Genomic DNA, 24,609 nt, shown 5'->3' on the forward strand with positions numbered 1-24,609 from the left:
TATTTTATTATAAAAAAAATTTAATTGTATTTTTATGAATCATAATAATTCATTTTTGTTTAAAGATACAGTTACTATCACTATTTTATTACTCTAATGTAGCTTATAAAAAAGAGTAATTATTAATTTGAAGTACTTTTATTAATAGTTTTTATTTGATTTACAGGAATCGTATTTTATGTATCATAACGATGAAATAAAATTGTTAATAAAAGTTGTGATATATTTTTTATGAATTATTTGTTAATGCTACGTCATATTTTTTTATTTATTCTTTTACTCATATTTTAAAACTTCAAAACTTTTATTTTTTTATTCATATTTAAATGCTCACTTTTAGAATACTAGAACTTTTTCCTATCAAATAATTGAAAAGTTTTTTTACGATGAAATGGAAATAAATTAGTGTAAAATTTTTCTGGAAAAATTTTCAGTATTGAATGAATTTAATTTTACATTGAATTTCAAATATCCAAAAAAATATCTCAGCTGTCAGTTTTGTTTGATTTTATAATAACTTTATCAATCATTCAATTAATAGAAAAAACCAAAAATTTCTCATAAAATCAATCAATTTTTAAACTGAGAATATTATTGCAATAATAAATTCAATATCTTGCTAATAATAAAATAGTAATCTGTTGACTAAAAATCTGAACCTACATTGAACACTTTTTCCAGTTTTTTCTATCTACGATATTTTTTCCAGAATAATTGAAAACTGTTATTACTATTTGCAGCCTCCGGTTCGGGTTCGATAATCGGTCGAGATCCTCTTCCACCTCGAGCAGTAAGCACGTCTCAGTTAGCAGCTCAAAATCCGCTCACTCAGCCACCAGTCACCGTTTCAACTCTTCCACACTCACGTGTCAATGGACGTGAACGTCAGCAAATCACTAGTGGACTTCCGGTCCATCAGTCGACACCACAGTCCACCGCCTCAAGGCTTACAGTTTCTGGAAATGAGAGCAATTCATCTATTTGTCGAGCTGCTAGCATTGGTGATGTTCGAACACCATCAACTCTGTAAGTATATTAATTTATTGATTGAAAAATATTACAATTATGAAGTAATACTTTCCTAGACTTTATTTCATTTGTAATCAAAAATATTATTCATTTTATTTCAGAGTAAATAACAGTACCAGTGATAGTAATCAACGTTTGATCAGCCCATCAAGAAACTTGCGGGTGATTTCTCCAGTAGATCATCGGCTTTCTAGTCCCAGTGATTGTGAGAAACATATACCAAGCCAGAGTAAGCATTTCCACGTAACTGTGGAATGGAAATTTTTCAAAGTCCCATCCATTTTCCTCAGCTTCTTAACCAATGTCTTCAACTATTCATCTCTCTATTGTCATAACTACTCTCTTCCGGCTTTCTCAAGAACTCTTAACTACATTCTATTTTACTGTGCTTAAATGGGGAGAAAAAATTTAATGGATGTTGAAAGCTTCTCAAATAACTTGACGTTTGTATATTATTAAAATAAAATTGGTCTGATAAAATTCACAGTTAAAGAATTACATGTTTGATTTTTTTTTCTTTCGTAAAAATTGTCATTTTATTAATAAACCATGAATTGAAGCTGACAATTAATCAATATTGTAAGTTTATATTCACAGAAGTGAACAATTACCAAAAAGTTAATTCAATATTCATCAATAATGAGAAGAATACAATGCCAATAGACCAGAAATAAAATACTCCATCACTATTATGAAATAAAAAAAAAATTCTGATGAATTTTAATCATCTATATGATGCATACTAATCACCAATAAAATAACTATCGAGTTATTTTTATTTTTTAAGTATATTCTTAGCAATAAAAGCTCGATTGCTTTTAAAAGATTAATACGTAAATATATGGTTATAGTCCATATCAAGTATTAACATATTTTTTCTATTTCATATACTAAAACACTCAACTTAGATTAAACTTTATTATTTATTATTAATAGATATTTCTTCTTGGCTTCCACGAACGATCGAAACTAAGAGCACATTTATAAAATATTCAGAGACAAAGAAAAACTTAATCACAATGAAATACAAATGTATTATGTACTGTCATACAATAAAACAGTGAAACTCGAAGTAAAACTCAAATGAAACATTATCAGAAAAATAGATTTGATGTTATTTTGAATTGCCAGTAAATGACAATTGACCTGAAAACTATACGAGAGAGTTATGAAAATTGATTTAACGTGATTCTCTGTACTTCTCAAGGTAATTTTACATCCAGTTTACATATTGTACATGAATTTCTAAAGCCCTGAGGTTTCTATTCATTTCTAGGCGTTGAATTTGAATTGAATTCAATTTAATCAAACATAAAGACTTAACTTGGGAGGAATATATTCAATCAAATTAAAGTTACTTCCCTTGTGTATTTCAATCCTTCTTTAGTTTTACATGATTGATATTATCATTAGCATGATGTGTGATAATTCGTTGCTTCTCAATCACGTTCTCACTAAGCTATGTAAGCCCAGATTCCGTATTTTGTACTGTTGAACACAAGCGTCGATGTGTAAAGCAGCAGTAGTTGGATCGTCAGACCTAGAATAGAGATTAATGTCGACATGAACAAGAAAAGCCTTTAGAAGCTCGAGTCTAGAATAAACGACTCGACAAACTAGATCCCCAAAGTTGGAAGATACCAATATAAATTTTCCATGTCATACTCTTCATCACACTAGTAATTATTCCATCATTTTTATGCATATACATGCTTTGACCTTCTTGATCCATTTGCTTTGATAATATTCGTTTTAATGCTACCCACAAGTGTTGTTAAAAATATTAGAGTGTACAACAAACATACAACGAGAAGAAATATTGTTATTATGGCTGAAAAAAAAAACTTTTTAAGTGAATTGTATGAGTTAAAAATTGAAATAACCGAGTTCTTTTGTTATGTAAAACCTCCTCCTGCTAAAAGGAATTTATTAAGAAATATTCTTTTTTATTATGGATAACGAAACCATTGCTTTATTGTTGGAATAAAAATAATGAAGTGATATTTTAGAAGTATTTTTTTTTAACTTTTTTAAAAAAAAATTTCGTTAAAAAAATACATTTAATTTTTAATTACTTAAACTTTATACTTTTTCAGCTCAAACTTATTTCCATTCTCAGGGATGCAATAGACATTTTCTCATGGAAAAGAAAATAATTTGAACTTTGTAAATACTTTTAACATTGATATGGACTAAATGAATTCTTCAATTAACATTTAATCATTTTATGTTGTAATAAACTTAAAACTTTTAATTAGGAATGAAACTCATATATATAAAAATAGATTAAAACTTTTTCCTTCCAACTTTACCTTCATCTTCATCAATAATTCCTTATTTTTTTCTTCAAACTAATTACAGTTCCATTTTTTTTTTTAAGTTTATACACGGTGGATTATTATCTGAGGCACAAAGTTACTTTGAATCATTTTTATATTCTGAATCCATAAGCATAGATATCACAAGATGGTTGAATATTTGAATAATTCATCGTTTGTCGTAGAACATCTCGCGATGTTGTAGACATCAAAAACATGCAAAGCTCTCAAATACAACTGCATCGTTTCATTTCCAGCTGCTTTATCCTTGTGAAATTCACTTTCATCGAATTTCGCTCACAAAACAGAGGGTGCGCGACGAACCATAGACCATTGACGCTTTTGGGATTTCCTATGTACTATAATCATACATTATCCGATCCTACATACATGCACTAAAATTACGAGTATTACAAACTATTAATTAATCCGCATTACCTTAGAATCCTTATTGCTAGTATAATAATAATTATTATGATTATTTACTCTATAGTTATTTCATATATTTAATTGTATATGTAAATTAGAAATTAATAAAATATGATGATTTTCAGATGAGAGGAAATTAATGAGTCCAATCAGTCCGAGAGAAATGAATGGTGATAGTGCAAGTGTCCAACACATGCAGAGAATTGTGCAGGGTTGTGAGAGCACTAACGATCTGCACAAGAGGGTAAGTGCTGTGTAAACAGATGTAAAAGAAAAAGAAGAAGAAGAAGAAGTTTTATGATTTTTTTATCCGGTGAAATTTAAAATAAACAATCGACTTGAAGTCAAAGTGAAGAAACAAGTGATAAAATGAAGTAAATATACAGAAGATTATCAATATTTTCTACACTAAAAATAGTTCATGGAGTTGTTTTTAATACTGAAAATTTGCATTCATTTAAAAATAAGTTAATAAACTAATTAAAAATGAAGTAGTAAAAAATATATCTCGGTAATTTGTCGAATAAAAAATTAATATTGCAGAAATGATTATTAAAAATAAATAGAGGATAAAAAAATTTAAGAAAACATAAATATAAAAAATCATATAAGAGTGAATGTAGCAAAAAAAACTTGAGATGGAGATTTTCTTTTTATAAATGGAAACATTTATAATTTAAAAAATAAATATTCTAAATTACTTGGAATAAAATTAAACAAAATTATGATAAAATAAATATTCCAACTAGAATTAAAGCATTTTAAAATAACCAAGAAAAGAGAATTTTTGTTACGAATGATGAAAACTCTGAGTAATTTGTCAAAAATTACTAGAATTATTTGTAAGGTCATTGACCGTAGTTAACAGGAAAGATGTTAGTATTTAATTATCCAGTCTTTTAATGAACTCTTTTTTTTTTTTAACCAAGAAGAATGGTTTTACAGTAGCATATTTTTGGAGAAATATATTAAATATCATCAGCATAGTCGTTATAATACTTTTGATTATTTTAATGGTGGCACCAAGGTGTTATTCACTCTTAAGACAGTAAATTAATGTCTCAGTAGAGAAGTGATTAACGTAATTAGAACTTTTCCGCAAGTTGTTTTACACTTAGGTCGTATACAAGTATCTTATACACAGAAGTCTAGTATTTTAATATATTCAAGATAATCTCGATTGTTATAAATTAAACTAATTACATAATTTGTCTCTGTTTAATTAAAATAGATGTAAGTGAGTTAGATACAATTTTTATAAGTCAATTTTATAAGTGATCATCGTTAGATTGAGACAAACGATTTTGCTGCAAAAGATTGAGGAACCAGTTTCCGCAACCAAGTTACTCAGATCTTAGATGAAACGGGTTTGATAAATCCGGCGGGCTTTATCCGGACAAAGCCCCGCAATTGTTCGTAAGGCGGTTGTGCGAGAGTACGGGATGCCAGATATCCGCGTTGAGATGAACAAGAGTAGGATAAAGAGGAAAGAGGTAGAGAGGTTTCTCGGCCAATTGGCAAGCAGCCTTGATCCTGGCTGGCCAAAGGGCTCCGACCCTGAGACTGGTTTTACCATCTCAGTGCCGTAAATTCAATTCACATTATTTTAACCTGAAAATAAAATAATCTTTTCAATCAATGGGATTTGAAATACTCGAAAAATTCAATCAATAAAATGAAAAAACACTTCGTTTCCTACATTTTCATATTCCCTCATAGGTCTATTGCTATTCAAGTAATTTTCAATATTTTTGAAAGCCTTTCGGAACTTTCAAAATTCATTCGTGTTTGATTAATAGGGAATATTGGCTAAAAAAAGACGAGTATTAAAACTCTACTCTATTTTCACAAGATCCTCTATTAATTTTGAATAAATAATTTTGAATGATTGGATTAATAAAACCTTTGGAAACCAACTAGTCAATTGTGATGGAATAAAACAAAAAATATTCTAATAGAAAATTATAAAATAAAAGTATTCTTCCTTTTATTACATGATTTTATAATTATTTTTGCTTCAAGAATTTATATAAGAACAATGACATTTCTATACTTGAAGAAGGTTTTTACGGTTTTTCTTGTCAGTAATGTATATGTGAAAAAAGTTGAGGAAAAAAAATAGTTGTATGAAAATTTTCTCCACATTTGACTACGTTACTGAATACTGAGAGAAAAACAGACAAAACAATGGAGCAGAGGAAGAAGCAAGAGGAAAGTTACAAACGAAGAAGAGAGAGAGAAAGTTTGCCGAAGCATGGAAGGAGCTTAAAGAACGCATTGCAGAAGAATCTTCAAAAGCAAGCAAGACGCCAGTCTCACGTTAGTCTTTATAGAGCAGACTTCAATTGTGATATGTATCTGATAAATTCATTGAATATTTGTAATTTCAAATATTATTCAGTAAAGTGTATAAGTATAGATGAAAGAGAGAAATGTTGTTCAATCTCTTCTACATAATTCTATTTTAACATCTAAATATTTCACTTGAAAGCAACTCTCAACATTTTACAAGTAATGCTCTAATCTTCTCTTTCGAGTCGGAGTTTATCAAAACTCGATGCTGTGTGCAAAACATCAAGATAGACAAAACTTGAGGAAGTAAATGAGGAAGGTGTATTATGTCATATCTCAAGAATTCTTGATAAAGTTTGAACTACTATACCTTGCTAGGAAATTTCTGGGATTAGTAAAAGCCTGCACTAAAAGATGTTGAATTTATCCAGGTGACATTTCTTCTTGCCTTAAAATAATTTGAAGATAAACTAAAGTGGATTGTAAATGTATAATATCATTGAAAAAATATACCAAGATCTCCAAGTGAATTTAAAAATACTTCATATCAAAAAAATCAGCTATTGTTTTTTTTGGTAAGAGTTAGGTAATTCAAAGATGAAAAAAAAATGATTTGAAAATCAATTCAAAAAAATTTGTGAGCTTCGAATTATTAAAATTATGTGTGTGTGTGTGTTTCATAGTCATTGGATTAAATAATGTAATGCAATAAAAAATTCTGGTTTGTATGATATAAATGGCGTGGATATTCAATAGATCTATTCAAAGCTACATCAGTTCATCAGTTTGATTATGTTCGTGTACAATTTGATAATTTATAAAGATTAATTCTTTAACAGAGAGTCAAAAAATTCCATCAGTTCAATATATAAACATAAAAATAGTCGAGTAATCAATTAAATAGAACATAATACTAAAAAATATCCTCTAATAAAATTTATATTGATAATAAATATTTGAAGAATCACTAAATGTAGTATTGGGATCAATGACTTCAAGATTTACTTTCAAACACTTCAAGTCGATTGAAAATATTATTTATCTCGTCTTCTTCTTTTCGTGCAAGTAGAAACGATATTATCTAAATTAACATAACTTGTGTTATAACAATAACCTTGCATGGAACCTAATCGTATGCACCTATTACGTTTTCGTTGTCACCATTTTTGTGTTTTTATAATTATATCGCGCACATGTGTTGCATGCCATCCTTCTACGACAGACGAGTACGATTTCCAAGCAGAAAACAGTAACGAATGAACTGGGATCACGAGTTGGATCGTCTGGGAGCACCCAACGTCTGGTACAAGTGTCGGCTGGAGAATTGTTGGGAAGGACCCATGAAGAGCTGGTACTCCTACTCATCCAGTTAAGACGACAAAGTGCAGCTATCTGCAAGGCCATGGAAACGTGCCATATGGAGATTGAGGCACAGGTCTTGATTTTAGAGTCATAATTATTTATTTTTTTTTTCAACCTTTTATCACTTTTTTTTCAAATACAGGGACTGCTATTCTGGTGGAATCTTCATTGAAGCTGGCTTGACACTGGGACGCTAATTTTAAAATATTTCATTCATTTTGTTTCGGTGCTTTTTATATTTATTCACAAATTAAGCATTTTCTGTTTGATCAACTGCTTCAGTAACACTTTTTTTAACAAGTTTATCATAGATTTATTAAAGAGAAGTCGAACATTCTATAAGAAAAGATTTTTGTAATTTGCTGGTTGTTTTTGTGTTATACTATCTTAAGAAAGAAGTTTACATTGCTAAATGATTCCAGTTGGTGGAGTTGGATGATAAAGTTTCCTACACTCAAATAACAATAAAAAAAAAATCGTGATGTATATTCTAAGAAAGTTGACGAGTTTCTTATAGTGGAAATGAGAACGATAAGGCTTCGAAGCCTGAAAAGTTTTTATAATGAAGAATTTTATAAAGTTTGCATTGACCGAATGGCCTCAATTTAATACTGCAATTGTACAAGTTTTCTAACACTGAGTTATTGAATCAGATAAATAGTATTTATCACTTATATTTTCATGAATAAAAACAAAAATTTATCTGATATTTTTTTCTTAACTTTCTTAATTATATTAAGAATAAAAGATGTTACCTTGACTCAAGTATACGATGGCAGATCATTCTCAAGACCCGTTTAGCTTTCTATCAAGACCTAGAGAATGCTTAGATATCCTTTCAAACACATCGAGATTCTATCCAGACGTTAGTCGGGTGTGACGCTGTGCGTATCGACTTCTCTTACTCTCTGAAACACACATATATGTATTTTTAAAAGTTTTTACACCCTATTTTCACATCCTTTTGTTTACGAGAGGCGGATTTTTTTTTATCAAAACTGACGCCTCAACAAAAATGCATGAGTGCTTCCTGGCCTGGTTTTCTATTCTGTAAATGTCTGTAGGAATAAAAATGTATGAATAGAAAATAGGATGATGAATTGATGATAATTTAAACTGTTATTCCACAGGCAAGACTAGCAGAATTGGATGCTCCACGTCGTCTAGAGAACCTTCAGAAGTTGGAAGAACTGAAAAAACATTTAATGAATTTAGAAAAACAGGTAATTATTTTAATAATATAATTACATTTAATAAAGTTATATGAGCTATTATCTTCATAATAAAAGTAATCCAACAGAAGAAGATTAACGAGTAAAGTTAACTGTATAAAATAAAATGAAAATTAGAAAGGAAAAACGTATTAAACTAAATCGATTTTTTGAGAATTTAAAATATATAAAATTAATTAATTAACATAAGATTTTTAATAAAAACTGGTTATAAAATGGAATAATTTTATGATTGCAGTATGAGAAAGGAAAGCCACTGGTAAATCTAGTTGACAATATGGTAAAGTTGGGATCACTTTATAATCGTAATGGAGTCAACGGGAGTGTCTCTGGATCTCGTCATGATTTGCTTCAAGAGAGTATGAGAGAGCAGAGAGACCGTCTTGAATTTAATCAGAGAGTTCAAGAGCAAAGGCTACTAGCAGAAGAAAGACGAGATTGGGAAAGACTTAGTCCTGATCACGGACAGCTTCAGGTATTAATAAATCACTAAAATACTAAATAATTAATTAATCCGTTAGTCAATTCATATATAAATGACCTCAGAGTCTTTAAAGAGAATTTCTGTAACGATCTTCAGTGGTAATGGGTATATTAAAGCTGAGCTTACCTATGTTGTATAACTATTATCTCGCTTTTCCACACGATAAGATCTCACAGCTGCTGCAGAGGAACAAACACTCAATTGTTCCTTGCTAATTATTGCCTCATCTCTGCATCCCTGTCCTGTACACCATTCGGAGTTCTCCGATAGTTAACGGAATATATTAAGCACTGTTGTGAACAGAAGAGACACCAGATATGCGGCAAACATAGACAGTGTTGTCACCAAGTCTTGCTAACTAGAACTGCAGTTATAATGTGATCCCTTATGCTTGTGGTTGTTTTAGAGTTACATTAAATAAAGATAATGAGATGATTTTTATTTCTATTTTATTTTTTTTTCTGCCCATAGGCCAAAGTACAGCAACTCTATAAACTTGACCGACTACTACAGGAAGAGTCTGGTACTCTTCATAGCCTTCAACAAGATAAGGTAATTTGATATTTTATATTTATAGATGCAAAATAATCTATTGATTCATTTACGAGTGATCAACTAAAAAAATTATTTATTTATATGTTATCCAGGAGATACTGGAAAAGGCTTTAAGTGGTTTACGACATAAACTTCAAGGCAGCAGAAGCAATCCCATGGAAACTGAGAGGTATAGGAAACAACAAATGTTGTTAGAAAGAGAGCTCAGCAGAATTCGAATGCTTCTTGCTCATAACTCCAAGGTAAATTTATGAATTATTTTTTACTTTTTATATCCATTCTGAAAATGTCCATTTTTTTTTATAAAGGAAGTTAATTTTTAAAAAAAGTTACAAAACATCGGCTTCAATAATTTCAATAATAAAGTTATTATGAGTTGTTTTAAAGGGTTTTCTTTCAAAGTCAAAAAATATTTTTTCATATAGTTGAAGTGTGTAAAATATACGATATAATATAAATCAAATTCACGCGATGTAGTCAACGTAGGACGTAGATCATTCGTGGATTGAGAGGAAGACTCGGATAAAAGTAGATAAACTATAGAAACTTCCTCTTAACCGTGAATTAAATCTATCCTTCGTTGTTTCCAGGTAAAACCAGTTTTCTTCCAGGTAAATTCAAGTATTAATGCAGAAGATATTATAATTATTTTCTAGATTTTTATTTTTCTTAGTCTTCAATTAATGTAATTGATATAAAAATAATCAGTTCATTTCTAAGTTATCTTCTTTGATACTTTGTAGAAATTGGAAGAGACAGTCGCTGAAAATGCAAGACTTGAGCAGGATTTGGTAGTTTTAAGACAGAAACTTCAAGCATCACGAACTTACGCTGGAAACATGACGCGAGATCCATCCGGAACAACTGCAGCTCTCGAAACTGAGTTAAGACGTGTTCAACAGTTAGTCGGCGATCTTCAACGACAGCGGCAAGAGTTGAGCATTCAAGTTCGACAATTGACCGAGAAGTCTCAAAGTTTAGTTCAGCAAATCAAACCGAATGATTCCTCAACCTGTGAGTACAATTATTTAAGTGCCAATAATCAAGGTAGAGAGATATAATAATCTTTAATGATTTTTTTTTAACAGTAACTGGTCCTCAACTTCATAATCCAAAGAAAAGAGCTCCAAGTTCTTGGCTTGAGACCGATTTGGATTCCGGAATGACGTTTGATCATGGCTTAGACTCTCCATCAAGCTCTAGTTCGTCCATGTCACCACGTAATCGTCAGGCCGGAAGTCCTCATCAGCACATTCCCTCACCGCAGGACAAAGAACCACCGACACATCGTTTCTCTCCGACTCAATCCAACCGACAGATGCAATCAAATCATCAACCAATTTATGTTCAATCCTATCCTCGCTTAGGAGACTCAATGCTCTCACACAATCACATCTCCACATTATCACCTCAGCTCAGAGAGCAAATCCATCAACATCAATTGAAGCAGCAACTTCTCAAAGACCAAATGCAAGGGAAAGCGAGTCCAGTTCAAGCAAACGTTGCACCGCTTTATGTCACTACTGATATGAGAAGAATTAACTGCAATGATGGATATAAACGAATTGATCCTTCGACAAATGGCATGCCTCTACCTCCACCTGAATACATTCCTCCTCCACCGCCTCCTCCAAGTGAAGAGGCTGTTCTAATGAATGGAGTGTACGGACAAAACGAGGATAATAAATTTCCTGGATTACACAATCGTGAGAAACAGGAGATTAAAACAGTAAGGATTGTCAAGAGAGAGTCTGAAAGACGTCATAGAGACCGTGGGGATAGAAACGGAAATATTGGAATCCCATTGACAAATGGACTCCAAGCACCAGGTGGAGCTAAGAGATTAAACGAAGAAGAGTTTGGTTCCCAACAATTTGAGGTAGTTATTAAACTTAATCCGTTCAACTCAAATAACTTTATTTGTCACAAAAAGTATATTTTTCAACATGACATTTATTTGACTGTTGAAATGTTTATTTTATAAATTGATATTGATCGAGACTCTGGGTTTATTGGAAAAATGGTTGAAATGAAATAGATATCCATTACTATTTATTTTAGTAAATGAATGATTTATAAATGGTTTGGATATCATTAATGGTTATTAAGAAAATTAATTAAATATTCAAACGTTTAAATAATTTTTCAGAATTATATCATCTCATATAGTATATAAATTATTTAAACAGGTAAAAATTCATTTGATAGTAAATGAATTGGAAATATACTGATGTAAATTACTTGAAGATTGTAAATTTTTTAGTTTCTAAGAGATTGATTGATCGTTCATTTACTTGGTCCGTTACTCCTGCTAAATTAATAAAGCTGCAATTTAGTTGGTCCAAACTTGGTTATTAAGATATTAATTAAAGATTAAATGACACTATTTCACAGAAGACACAACTTGGGAGAGTTATTGAAGAAACTCCAATGATCCATGCCCAAAGTACTGTTCAACTATCCGAATTAGATGATATGCAATTTCAAAGGAGTATGTCATTACCACGAGGCTTCGGAGGTCAAAAGCCGCAGCCAGAAATTCACAATGGACCTGTACCTCCACCTCCACGCAGCGACAGCATGAATGCCCTGAGAAGTATAATGGCACGTCGCCATCGAGTGCGGGTAAACAATAGTTTATTTATGACTTCAATAATGAATTTATGTTCATTCAGCACATCATCCTGCACTTTAGTGCATGTTTTTATTTTAATTGCTAATTTATTTATTTATATTTTATTATTAAAACCATCATGCAGTTTGAGAATCATGAAGGAAGTTCAGACAGCATGCTATCACTATATACGGAGAGTCCTACATCAAGTTCGCACGTTCCTATGAGTTCACCAAACTACTCAACAAGTCCATCATATAGTCCAAGCAATCAAAATTACATTTCACCATATTCAAGATCAATAAGTCAGCCAAACTCATCTCAATATCATGTTCACGGTAATTACTCGCAACCACGAACAGGTTCTGTGTCATCTGGAAGAACTGAGAGTTTAGCAAGTCCCATGAGTCCTACTCATACAACTTCCATGTCCGTTCCATCATCTCAGGATAAACTCTCAGGCTCTGCGGCGAGTATAAATAGCCTTGGAGAATCTCCACAGTTATCTCCCGTATTCAAAAGTGAAGCGGCCAAGCAGATCATCAAAGAAATGACTAAGAAGAAACCTGACAATCCCAGACGACGACCTGTACCCAAAGAGAAGAGGAGACATTACACAGTGTCGAGTAGCAAGCCAATGCTTGATTTGGAAGACACCTTTTCCAAGATGGTACCCTTTTATTTTGATAGCTTTTTAACTCCTAAGCCATTTCATTACTTTTTCACCTGCTGCTTTGCTATTGACTAACGTCTATTTATTTATTTATATTAGTTCAATCAGTTAGATAAAAATTATTCTATTACTAATGTAGGGAATGGGAAGAGCACGAGATGATTTGGACATGGAAAGAGCTCTCAGACCGAGAATTAATGCTCCGGATGTTGTAAGATCTACACTCAGCCACAAAGAGCTGAAGTATAATGAAAGTACCATTGATCAACTGCTGGGAACACCAAATAAAATAGTAATTCCAGAACGGTACATTCCTGAACAGACGCCTGAGTTGTCTCCTGAGGAGAAAAAACAACGTCTTAAAAAGGCTGATGCGATTAGGAAAATGTTGTCAGAAACAACTGTTACTGCACCTGAAGGCGATGGTACATTTATTTTTTATTATAATAGCTTTTAGATGTCTTCTACAAATTAAATTTTCTATTTTTAATGATAACAAACCTTTAATTATCTATTATTTATGAAATCAGACGGATTTTTTTAGAGCTTCGAAAATGTTCATGCTTTTACATTTTATTTATAGAAGAATACTTTTTATGCATAAATAAATATATTAGAGAAGCTTCTCTGATCCTGTAGAATTGGAATGAAACCTATAAAAAATTTCTCATAGATACTGTAATTTTATTGCGATACTTTGAAATTTTAGTAGTGAAAAAGACATTTGAAAAGTTGAGAAAATAAAGAAAAATGATCTTTATGGCCTTATAACAAAATAAAATACCTTACAATTCTATCTCTATTGTAGCAAAAGGCAATTATGATTGTAGAATTATTAAAAACGAGAAATTTTTATTTGATTTACAGAAGACAATGTCAATGTGGAAAAATCGAATTCATTGAAGAAAAAAGTTGCTGAAGAAAAGAGGCAAAGGGACCACATTCTTCAGCTCAATCAAATCCTGGCGAAGCAAGTGATGGAAAAGAGTAAAATGGTGGCTGGTATGCGACACCAAGATAATCAATCCATCAATTGAAATAGTCTTGCATGATCCAAGTGTGTTGATAATTTTAGAGCAGATTGCTCGCACGAGTTGTTTTGTCAATTATCTTGAATTATTTATTTTATCGCATACTCGCATTATTGCCATTATTATATTACATTTATCGGTTGAAGATGAATCATGTATCATAAAAAATTGTAGTCAAAAGTTATTAGTTGTTAATATAAAAATTAAAAAAAATGACAATTATAAAATTAATTTTTTCGCGAATCGATACGGCATGGCTTTTCTTGTTAAATTAATAGATAATCGATAACTAGTAGAGTGTTGTTTGGACCGTTTGTGCTGTGTGTAGGTAACCCGGCACACTGATCGACATGCTTCTTCCATTCTCTTCCATAAATAGGACATGTCCATCACATCACCTCAGGTTTGTTTTGTTCATTTTTCTTTTTATTAGTTTTTCTTGTGACTTATCACTATCATTTAATCATTATTCAAATTTTCTTGCGTGTTCTCTCTCTCTCTCTCTCTTTCTTTCTATTCTTATCTTTTCAATTTTTATAGTTTCATAAATGATATGAAAAATAATAAATATAAAAATTTGTTTCACAGTGAAAGCACTTGCAACGCTACCCCTGAATTCAGAGATGAGCTTCGAAGATGACGATTTATCACCTGTGACTCCATTACCCCTTTATCAGCAACGAGAAAATTTCTACTCTTAAATAATAGACCATTTATTCAAAAGACCATTAAATAAATCGTACAAAAAAAAAGAATAGATATAATCAATTACTGCCATATTGTACGAGAAAAAAATGTTTCTTACATCTTTTTCTAACGAATCATAGCTCATAGAGTAATTCGTTGGTACAGATAAAAAGGCACAAATCTAGGTAGTGAGTATACTGTTATTGCCTTCTATAAATTGAACTATAATTACATGATTTTGAATTGCGTTTTATTGAAGCGTAATTTAATGGTTTATGATTTAGATATAATTTATTATGACTGAAGGACTGAAAATTTCTATTCCAGGAGTAATTCCTGTTGTAAATGCAAATGTGCTATAAAATCATTTATAATATATATACATATATATAGGCATAAATTGAATAATGTAATGTTATTAAGAGCGCACAATTATTAACTCTCCTCTGTACATTTATTTTACAATTTACATTGAATTGTATGTAAACTTTGTGTAAAGTAGCCACTACTCCTGTAATATTAATAAGATCAGGTTAGAGGGCAAAAGCTCTGTGTTTTGAATTAATATAATTATATAGCAATTTTGTAAAAAAGAAATTTCTTAACTTAAATTTAGGAAAGTAAATTGAATAATTTTTTTTATACATTATTATGGAACATAATAAAAGCTATCTTGTGATTCTGTTATGTAAGTTAGATAGATTCAAAGCTATAAGCTTATATCTTCCGACCTGATGATAGTTTTTTTTATACCTCAAGATATTTGCGATCACACTTTTTAACTATCATATTATTAGCAAATATTCTTATACTTCTACATATATTAAATAATTTAATATTTAATTATTAATAAAATAAAATAATAATTAAGTACTTGCAACTAATTATAAGAATAAAACAGTGCCAAATTCATTGTGCAATTCGATCACTATGGTCGTTGTCAATAATATTTACTATATTGTATGAAAATAAAATATTAAAAGAGTGCAGGAGATGGATGTGAAGAAAACATTGGTTGTAAGATTTTTTTTTTTTAATTTTCTTTTAATCGTATTTACTTAGTAAATTTTTTTTGCTTTTATATTTTATATTCATTGGCCATTAAATTGTCAATGACTTCGGTACAGCTTTAAGAATATAATCGAGAGAAAAAAATATACATACACCCACAAAAAATTTCGTAACTCCTATTAGCGATAAAATTACATTTAAGATGAAATGGAGCGCAAGAAATAAGTGTGAAGTGATGAGTGAACTAATCAAATTCAAGTGTGATCGCAAATTTCCATTAAAATTCCTCGAGAGTAGATATGAAAAAGAAAGTAAAAGATTACACTGCCCTTTTAATTATCTTCATATCCTAACTGCATATCTTTTAGCCTTATTCCGTTCACGTTCCCCTTGGGTATGCACGATTTTTTTAAATAAAATTTTACTCTCTTTAGACAATAATTATTAATATTTATACCTATCGCAAAATAAAATAAAATAAATAAATAAAAAATAGGAAATAAATAAAAGAGAAAAAGAAACGAAATTTGAACAATAAATTCTGATAAAAGCGATAAATATTTGTCAATTTATAACACAAAATTGTTTTATTTAATTAACTTGTTACTTGTTTGTCAACTCTTTAAGTCTAATTTGATTAATTTAAATTTTAAAATAAATTATAAATTAATTTTGTAAAGCGTAGAGCTTGTTAAACCAGGATTAAACAAAAAAATATCGCACACGAGAAGACTCGTAGATTCTAAAAATGTGACTGCGTAAATTTAGTGAATATAAAAGGAAACTATGCTTAAGATTAAACTGTTATATACATGTAGACCGTTTTAGATATACTAAATGTAATTCACTCGCATATAAATTAACGTAGATGATAGATAGTCAAGTTAATAATTAACAAGGATAATCAATTATACACACACAATTCTTGCGTGAGGTACAACTATTAGTCGTTGAACCACATTCTTGGATTTGTGTTTTAGAAACTCGAGGACGATATAATTGATACTGAAACACTAAGTACTCAATTATCGTCTAATTTTTTGTCGCTCAATTAAATTGTTTTCATTATACATAATATATACTAATCCGTTGATTATTGCATAGTTATTATATTAAATAAAATTCTACATTTGGAGTATAAATATATTTTGTAGTTAGGCAATGATTGTGTATATTATTATAATTATTGTAACGATTATCATTTTTATTATTAGTTAATAATTAGTTGATATAATTATTATTGTTTTATTTTTAAATATATACTATATAAATATATATACCTAAGTAACTAAATATAAGCACTTTAGAAAATTTGTAAAAAAACATTTTACAATGGAATTTATGACTCCAAATAAATTGATCAATACTAATAAAACATAGAGTTACGGTTTCTTTCATTATTCAGCTTGAAAGCAATTTAAACTAATTTTAGCAAAGTATGAAAAAAAATCAACAACATAAACTGGTTTTTATATCACCAAATTTTCTGGTACCACTAGTTTCATTTTTTTTCTCTCATGGTATTTGCATCAAAACTGCATTTTTGCACTCTTCTTTGATTATTCAGGATTCATTGAACTTTGAGTTCACTAAACTTTGAACCCTTCGACACTTTGGAGTATCAGTAAATATTTTGCTTTTAATAGCGCTATTAACTGCTGAGGAAAGCTTTGAGTTAATGTAGTAATATTTCGCTTGAAAAAAAAAGCTTATCTGAGAATATCTGTGAAATTTACATCTTGTCTTCATTCAGCTTGTAATAAGCTTTAATATCATAATACATAATCCAATTAAGATTGATAATATAATTAATACTATGTCATAATATTAAACTCAAACAAAAAGTGATTCATCAAAATTATTAGTCCGAAAAATTCACTGATAGGTAACATTTGAACATACAATATGAATCAGATAAAGTAAATAGAAAATGAAATTAAATAAAACATGTCATTGCAGAATGGAATTGAGAAATGAATGCATTTAAATTCTAATAAAAATCAAATGTAAAGATCTGGTAGCAATTTATTTTAATGTTTTAATCTCTAGGATCATAAATCAAGCATACGAGTCCTCGAGAGCAGATCATGATGCTGCTAATCCGATTGCTCTTCAAAAAGAAGTATCATCTTCTTTGAAATTCTCTCCTCCCCTTCAATCGATGTCCCTCGACTCGATCAGCAATCATATGCAGCTGGTTCAGTTTTGTTGGCGGGAGAACTAACAGGTCGACGAACCAGCCAATCGCGTGTGGTCCGTGTACCTGAATTCTAATGAGACCCGCGAGTCTTCCTCTGCCTATATATGCTCCATCATCGCAACTCCTACAATGATTTTTCCAACGACCGGTCTGTCGACTAGGTAAGTTTTAATTTTACTTCTCTCTTTCATCTTATTTCTTCTCCCCAGTGTTTACAATCATTTAAATACTTATACTTGGTTCAGAGATCAAAATATCCCATTTTACTTCTAAATTCAAGTCTAACTTTTTAAACATATCAACAATTGACACATCTCTTTTGACGTGAGCTTATTGGAATTTTCCATCTTTTCTTAGAGACTTGTATGAAATTTAATATTTTATTTAGTTATTTTTGATATGTAAAATTGACTTAAAGTGTTGTGAAATTTTTATAGACAAGTTTGACTTGTTTGGAGCTGAATAGATATTTTTTTTACTATGTAAAAAATTCATATTCGAGTGAATCAACTCAAAACAATGTAGATACTCATCAATATTTAGTATTGAACTTGAAGTCCAATGAAATTAAACAAAATAAATATTTTCTTTCAACAATACATTTAACTACCTTGAGAACATGAACATCTAGCTTTGTCTTCTGTCAACAGAGAAAATTGTGTATTCAAAGAACATTGGGTTGAATGAATATCTACTGTTCATTCGATGCATTACGAATTTTAAACACTACTAGGACATAAAATTATTAACACTCTTCAAACCCTTTAGTAATTAATAAATTATAATTCTTTCAGTCAAGCTTTTCCTCTTTTCCTATTCAGTAAATCAACATTAGAATAACATTTTCACTCCAATAGTTCAACAAATAGCTTTGTATACTAATAATGTACTTGAAATATTGCTATCATTATCAACAATAAAACAAAGAATTAATTGTAATTCTCCAGATTTTCTTCCTATTATTCCTCTCAATGACGTTGTTATGCTACTAATTGCTAGGATATACTTGTTTCTGAAGTACCAATTGTTATTGACGTTTCATGCAATCTTAATTTAACTTCCTCCTAACATCTTTGCTCTTAAAGGTATTAAAACAATTATCGAATCAATTGTTGACTGTTATAAAAATAAACATAATTTACTTCAAAATCATCATCATTCAAATAATACTATGTAAATGTACTCACCTCCCACGCATCTACTTTGGACTCTTCATCGTTTAATGACCTCTAAGAGTCTTTAACCTGGTGATTTCGATCGCTGAAACTGGTTAGTGAATGAACTACGACAATACAGCACTTCGAATCAGCGAAACACTTATTACATTGTGCAAAATAATTTAAAGTTATTTTCTACTTAGGTTAATTAATATTTTTTTTTCATGAAACATATTTACACTACGCTGGTAAAAAATCTATTGACATTTTTAAAAAAGTTTATTGGTTAGCGTCATCGAAAAAAACGATATATCGATTGTTAGTAGATCAATTATTCCAATATAAAATTCGACAATCGATTATTGTAATCCGATTATCGGTTAATTTGTAAAAACAAAAAAAAAAATTTATACTGGGAAATTAAAAACCGTCTCGAAATATAATTAATTATCTTTCCCAATTGATTAAAGGGAAAATGAGGTGAAGGATTAGAAACCGGACGTTGCGAGTTTATATTATTAATATAATTTAAAAAAATTACATATTAAAACCGGTTGTAAAATATCTTTTACGTGAAGATGATAAAAGTTAGCGTTTCTTCCTCATACTTTTTATTTTTCATTCAGTATTACTATGGGCGGGTCTAGTTTTTACGTGCAATTAACTGGACTCTTTCAAGAAATACTCCCTTTTTAAATGTTTATTTCTAGGATTAATCATGTCTCTGGCAAGCAAAATTTTCCTGATAATTCCTGTACTTGCAGCTTTAATAGCTGGTATTTACGGTAAGTAATTGGAGTTTTCCTTTTTTTTTATGTATTGAAAGAACGTTTCTAGGTCAGTTCTTGAATTTTTAAAATAAAATTTCAGGAAAAGAACAACCTGCCAGAGTCGTATGTTACTTCAGTAACTGGGCAGTTTACAGACCTGGTATTGGAAGCTATGCCATCAAGGATGTCCGTGGAGATTTGTGTACCCATGTCATTTATTCCTTTATCGGAGTCAGCAATGTTACCTGGGAGTACCTCGTTATAGATCCTGAGCTCGATATCGAAAAAGGTGGTTTTAAAGAATTTGTTAACTTGAAAAATAAATTCCCTGGTCTGAAGACCCAAGTTGCTGTTGGAGGATGGGCTGAAGGTGGAAGGAAATATAGCACTCTTGTAAGCAGTAAACAACGTCGAGATACTTTCATCAAAAGCATCGTTTGTAAGTATTTAATGGGCAACTAATTACTTTAAGAACAAAATTTAATATTTCATCTTTGATATAAAGTTCTAAAAAAGGAAAAATAGCCATTTCAAACAAAGGATACTATCTACCAGTACTGACTGTAATTTTCCATCAAATTTAATAAGATTGTTTTACTTAAGTAGAAGATTTTAACCAATTATTTTATAAAAAAACTAGAAGATTATTTTTCTAATACATATCAATGGCTTCAAGTACTCACTATGAGAATACTTTACAATAAGAATTATTTAGCATTAATCTAAAAAATTTTTTTGTCGGAAAGTTTGTTAATCAAGGATATTTCTAAAATTAATTAAAGACTTTAAAATATTTCATTAGCTGAAATTAACTACGAATTTTGATTCGGTAAGTTGTTGAAATTGCTTTGTTTCAACTCTAAATTGAATTTAATTCAAAGTGTCAGTATCAGCTTTAGCAAGTACTTATAACGTTCTCATTTACGAAGAAGATTGAAAATCGATAACTCTATTAATAATAATGATAACAAAATTAACAGTATCGATTAGTTATTACATTGCGGAGATGACAATTATTTGTAAATTATAATGACGATGTATTTATCAGTTATCAATTCAAATTATCCAATAAGAAGCCTAGGAGTTCGTACAAGCTGACCTCATTAGCACTTTGATTGATTTAAATGAATTTGGTATTGATTAAAAAAAAAAGATGCACAATATATATTTGATAAGATTATCTTCATATAAAGTAATTGTTTTTTTACCTTTTACATATAATTATATTTAATATCCATCTCAATAACATAACATATTCTGTTGATGTTATGATTACTATTTTCGTATTGCTTTTCTATGTGTATCGATTATCCATTGTTAAACACCTGTAGCTTTATATCTTATTAATTGAATCAATTGTTTCTATATAATTAGAAAATAGCATTCATTCTATTCTTATCAGTAGTATTCTCAAGGTTAATAAAATCAAAAATAATCGTGACCTAATAAAAGCTAGTCTGATATATTACTGATAGTGATTTATAATTCATGACAGTTAATAGACCCTATTAATAGCTTCATAGATGTGGCATAACATCAAAATATCAATTAATCAATAGATGAGCACTAAATATGTACCTCAAAGATTTAAATTGAATTTGATTAGAATTTTCCGTCAAACTATTCTCAAGCAAATCATTGTAAGAATTATTGAGAACAATCACCACTTTTTCATGCAAAATGTTTTTTTCCTTTATCAATTTTCAATTACTCAATGAATGAATGAATAAATTTCAGCGTTCATGCATGAATATGGATTCGATGGATTTGATTTGGACTGGGAATACCCTGGAGCAACAGACAGAGGTGGTAAATACTCAGACAGAAACAACTTCTATTACTTTGTTGAAGAACTCAGAAGAGCTTTTGATAAGGAAAATAAAGGATGGGAAATTACTATGGCTGTACCTATGGCCAAATTTAGATTAGCTGAAGGATATCATGTTCCAGAGCTTTGCGAGTAAGAACATAGTATATAAAATGAAATTAATAACTTTGAACTATTGAAGAGTAAATATTCATATTTGATTTTTGCATATTAATTATAGAAACTTGGATGCTATTCATGTAATGTCTTATGATCTCCGTGGCAACTGGGTTGGTTTTGCTGATGTTCACAGCCCTCTCTATAAAAGGCCTCATGATCAATATGCTTATGAGAAACTCAATGTCGTGAGTATTTTGTATTTCAATTATTTAGTTAATCTATTAGAAATTTTATTTCTTATAATAATTCATCTTCAAGTAGCTTATTTAGCTTTGAATCAATATTTCTCAATATGTAAAAATTATCCACATTTCTGAACAATTTATTTCGCTTGAGGTACTTTTGCAGTCTAACTGAAAAAGTTGAAACCGTGTAAAAAACTCGCCAACTGGTATAAACTGTAGTTTTGAACAAACTCTACGATCTTTTCGATGTACTTTTTCCATTTGAAACAAACTTATTGGTCTTTTAAAATTATTTTTCTGCTTGTGGTAAACTCACTGAACTTTTTAACAATCATGTTTTTGTTTCTAAAAGACTAATTGTACTTATCAACTTCTTTTTTTTCTAAAAAAAGTATTTTTCAATTCATGGTTGATTAGAGATGATGTTCCCTACAATTAAAGTTTTTTACTGAAAATATTCTGAATAAAAAATTGTATTCAAATTAAACTAGAATGATGGTCTTCAACTCTGGGTCGATTTCGGATGTCCTGCCAACAAACTAGTCGTTGGAATACCATTTTATGGACGTAGTTTCACCCTGAGTACCAGCAACAATAATTACAACATGGGGACTTACATCAATAAAGAAGCCGGAGGCGGTACGCCTGGAGAATATACAGGAGCTAAAGGTTTCCTAGCTTACTACGAGGTAAAATAAAACTTTGATTATGCTAAAAATGAACTCACTAATCCTCCTATTAAGACAACTTAACAGAATAAAAATTTAATCGTTTACTTAATTACATCGTGAATGAAGAATAAAATTGGCATTATTTCATTATAATTATACATTTTGAAGAAAAGATAAAATTATGCTTATGAAATGAAGATGATGAAAAAAAGGTTTTAAATTTTTAGCTATAAAAAATAATATTACTCAATCATATACAGTAAAGTAGACATGAAGAAAAATGTTTTTAAATAAAAATAAAAAACACCATTAATCCAAATCATTTTTCTTCAGATTTGCGCTGCAGTACAAGATCCAGAAGGCGGTTGGACCAAGAAATGGGATGATGTTGGAAAAGTTCCTTACGCCTATAAAGGAACTCAGTGGGTGGGATACGAAGATCCTGAAAGTGTTAAAATAAAGGTAGATTGGATCAAGTCCAAGGGATATGCCGGTGCAATGAACTGGGCTATTGATATGGATGACTTCCATGGAATTTGTGGCGAGAAAGATGTTCTTACCAAGATTCTTCATGACGGTTTGAAAGATTACAAAGTGCCTGAGCCAGCACCAAACACTAAGCCAAGAGTAAGTATATTCTATTTTGCTGAAAGTCGCAGTCTAAAGATTTATTTGTTTTACTTACGAGTAATTTATTTAACAGCCGGAATGGGACAGACCGCCGAGTACTACTCCAAGTGCTCATGAATCAAAGCCAACTCTTCCTCACAGAGAAACTGAAGAAACCACAGGACCTAGTCAAGACCATAAACCTACCAAACCTCAAGTCCCAGAAGTCGATACTGATGAGAATGAAATCCAATGTGATGGTCAAGACTTTATGCCTGCTAAAAATTGCAAAGCGGTAATTATTACTAATCTTATTATAATTAATTTTACCACAAAGCAATAAATAATATCCAATAATTTCTTCCAGTACTACCGATGTATTTATGGCAAACCACTGAAATTCGAATGCCCTGGTGAATTAGTTTACAATCGACAAAACTTCATTTGTGATTGGCCAGCAAATGTCGACTGTCCTGCGGAAAACTTTAATTAAATTGTGAATGACAATTATAAATAATGTTTGACAATAATTTTTTAATAATAACTTTATTGAAAATTATTTTTCAAAAAACTGTGAATTACGTAGTGCCAGATGTTTTAGTAATATAAAAGAAAATACTGGAATATCCTTAGTAAGATAATGTTTATCATTATTTTTAAATTTAAATGTTTACCGTGGATCAGTAGAAGAGTTAAAGATCGTGATATAATTTAATAAACACTTTATTATTCCTATTGTGTACGATTATTGAAAATAAAATATTTACGTGAATAAGTAATGAAGTAATCATCATTCGATTATTTGTTATCTCATAGCTCACTGAGTTATTACTCAATATATAAATGATAAGATTAAATAAATATCAAATACTTGTTAATTGCTAATTCTTTTTTTGAAGAAAAATTTAATTTTTACTTTTATATTTAATAACTAATGTTGATTGATGTATTGTGTCATTTAGGGATAAAATGTTTACATATATCTATATTTAACTCTACAAAAGCAATAACGGAAATGGTTACCATAAATAGAGATACAGAATTCTCTACTTGATCAAGGTGACGTAAATGTAATATTAAAAATGGATTGGAGTCATTAACGTTAATCAAATTAGAAATAGAACAATTTATTAAAATTTAAATTGTTTCTGTGACATTTCAAATCGATTTCTGAGAACCATAACAGGTGTACGATCATTATCATTGGTAATTGTTGCATAAATGATGAGATTGGGGGAATTTAGTGGCGTCTTGAAATTTCAGTAATGCTTTAGTTTCGCTGTTAAGAGTACAGAGATTACTTACAGTGGCTT

General features: G+C 30.1%; 2 protein-coding genes and 1 long non-coding RNA gene across 8 annotated transcripts in view; 2 read left to right on the forward strand and 1 right to left on the reverse strand.

Moving 5' to 3' along the window:
• kmr (kramer) overlaps nt 1-15,710 on the forward strand; it is a 104,249-nt gene extending 88,539 nt beyond the window's left edge. Inside the window, exons 9-24 of one of the 4 annotated variants that reach the window (XR_004691223.1) lie at nt 741-1,026; nt 1,131-1,258; nt 3,902-4,020; nt 7,291-7,503; nt 8,561-8,653; nt 8,901-9,137; nt 9,618-9,698; nt 9,794-9,943; nt 10,445-10,715; nt 10,790-11,580; nt 12,096-12,326; nt 12,461-12,985; nt 13,128-13,413; nt 13,856-13,990; nt 14,348-14,422; nt 14,608-15,710. Coding sequence is in view for 3 of the 4 variants with exons in the window: in XM_035096063.1 (XP_034951954.1) it covers nt 741-1,026; nt 1,131-1,258; nt 3,902-4,020; nt 7,291-7,503; nt 8,561-8,653; nt 8,901-9,137; nt 9,618-9,698; nt 9,794-9,943; nt 10,445-10,715; nt 10,790-11,580; nt 12,096-12,326; nt 12,461-12,985; nt 13,128-13,413; nt 13,856-13,990; nt 14,608-14,720 (3,659 nt within the window). In the remaining variant the exon portion in view is untranslated. The remainder of the gene's footprint in view (nt 1-740; nt 1,027-1,130; nt 1,259-3,901; nt 4,021-7,290; nt 7,504-8,560; nt 8,654-8,900; nt 9,138-9,617; nt 9,699-9,793; nt 9,944-10,444; nt 10,716-10,789; nt 11,581-12,095; nt 12,327-12,460; nt 12,986-13,127; nt 13,414-13,855; nt 13,991-14,347; nt 14,423-14,607) is intronic. The other 3 variants (XM_035096063.1, XM_035096065.1, XM_035096064.1) reach the window with 3 other exon arrangements.
• LOC118074666 (uncharacterized) lies at nt 2,231-19,360 on the reverse strand. 2 transcript variants are annotated; one of them, XR_004691225.1, is made up of 3 exons: nt 19,105-19,360; nt 8,186-8,338; nt 2,231-2,569 (listed from the first exon to the last, which is right to left on the reverse strand). It is a non-coding gene; the product is annotated as an uncharacterized lncRNA (long non-coding RNA). The 2 variants fall into 2 exon arrangements; XR_004691224.1 differs by lacking the exon at nt 19,105-19,360 and adding an exon at nt 9,273-9,413.
• Cht5 (Chitinase 5) lies at nt 18,004-24,075 on the forward strand. 2 transcript variants are annotated; one of them, XM_035096066.1, is made up of 9 exons: nt 18,004-18,078; nt 19,785-19,859; nt 19,945-20,283; nt 21,582-21,804; nt 21,893-22,016; nt 22,508-22,705; nt 23,021-23,314; nt 23,391-23,591; nt 23,664-24,075. In XM_035096066.1, exons 2-9 carry the CDS (start codon nt 19,793-19,795, stop codon nt 23,787-23,789), a joined length of 1,572 nt encoding a protein of 523 aa, XP_034951957.1. In that variant the 5' UTR covers nt 18,004-18,078; nt 19,785-19,792; the 3' UTR covers nt 23,790-24,075. The 2 variants fall into 2 exon arrangements, with proteins under 2 accessions (XP_034951957.1, XP_034951958.1); XM_035096067.1 differs by lacking the exon at nt 18,004-18,078 and having other exon boundaries at nt 19,356-19,859.
• Nucleotides 24,076-24,609: the final 534 nt, after the last annotated feature.

Source organism: Chelonus insularis, unplaced genomic scaffold (assembly GCF_013357705.1).
Source record: "Chelonus insularis isolate UGA/USDA-ARS -01 unplaced genomic scaffold, ASM1335770v1 contig_139_pilon, whole genome shotgun sequence".
NCBI lineage: Eukaryota > Metazoa > Arthropoda > Insecta > Hymenoptera > Braconidae > Chelonus > Chelonus insularis.

Bases quoted from the DNA above. Each gene is read 5' to 3' on its own strand.
- Cht5 (XM_035096066.1), top strand. From the start codon at position 19,793: ATGTCTCTGGCAAGCAAAATTTTCCTGATAATTCCTGTACTTGCAGCT. The intron at 19,860-19,944 runs GTAAGTAATTGG...ATAAAATTTCAG, and splicing joins TTTAATAGCTGGTATTTACG to GAAAAGAACAACCTGCCAGA. The intron at 20,284-21,581 runs GTAAGTATTTAA...AATAAATTTCAG, and splicing joins TTTCATCAAAAGCATCGTTT to CGTTCATGCATGAATATGGA.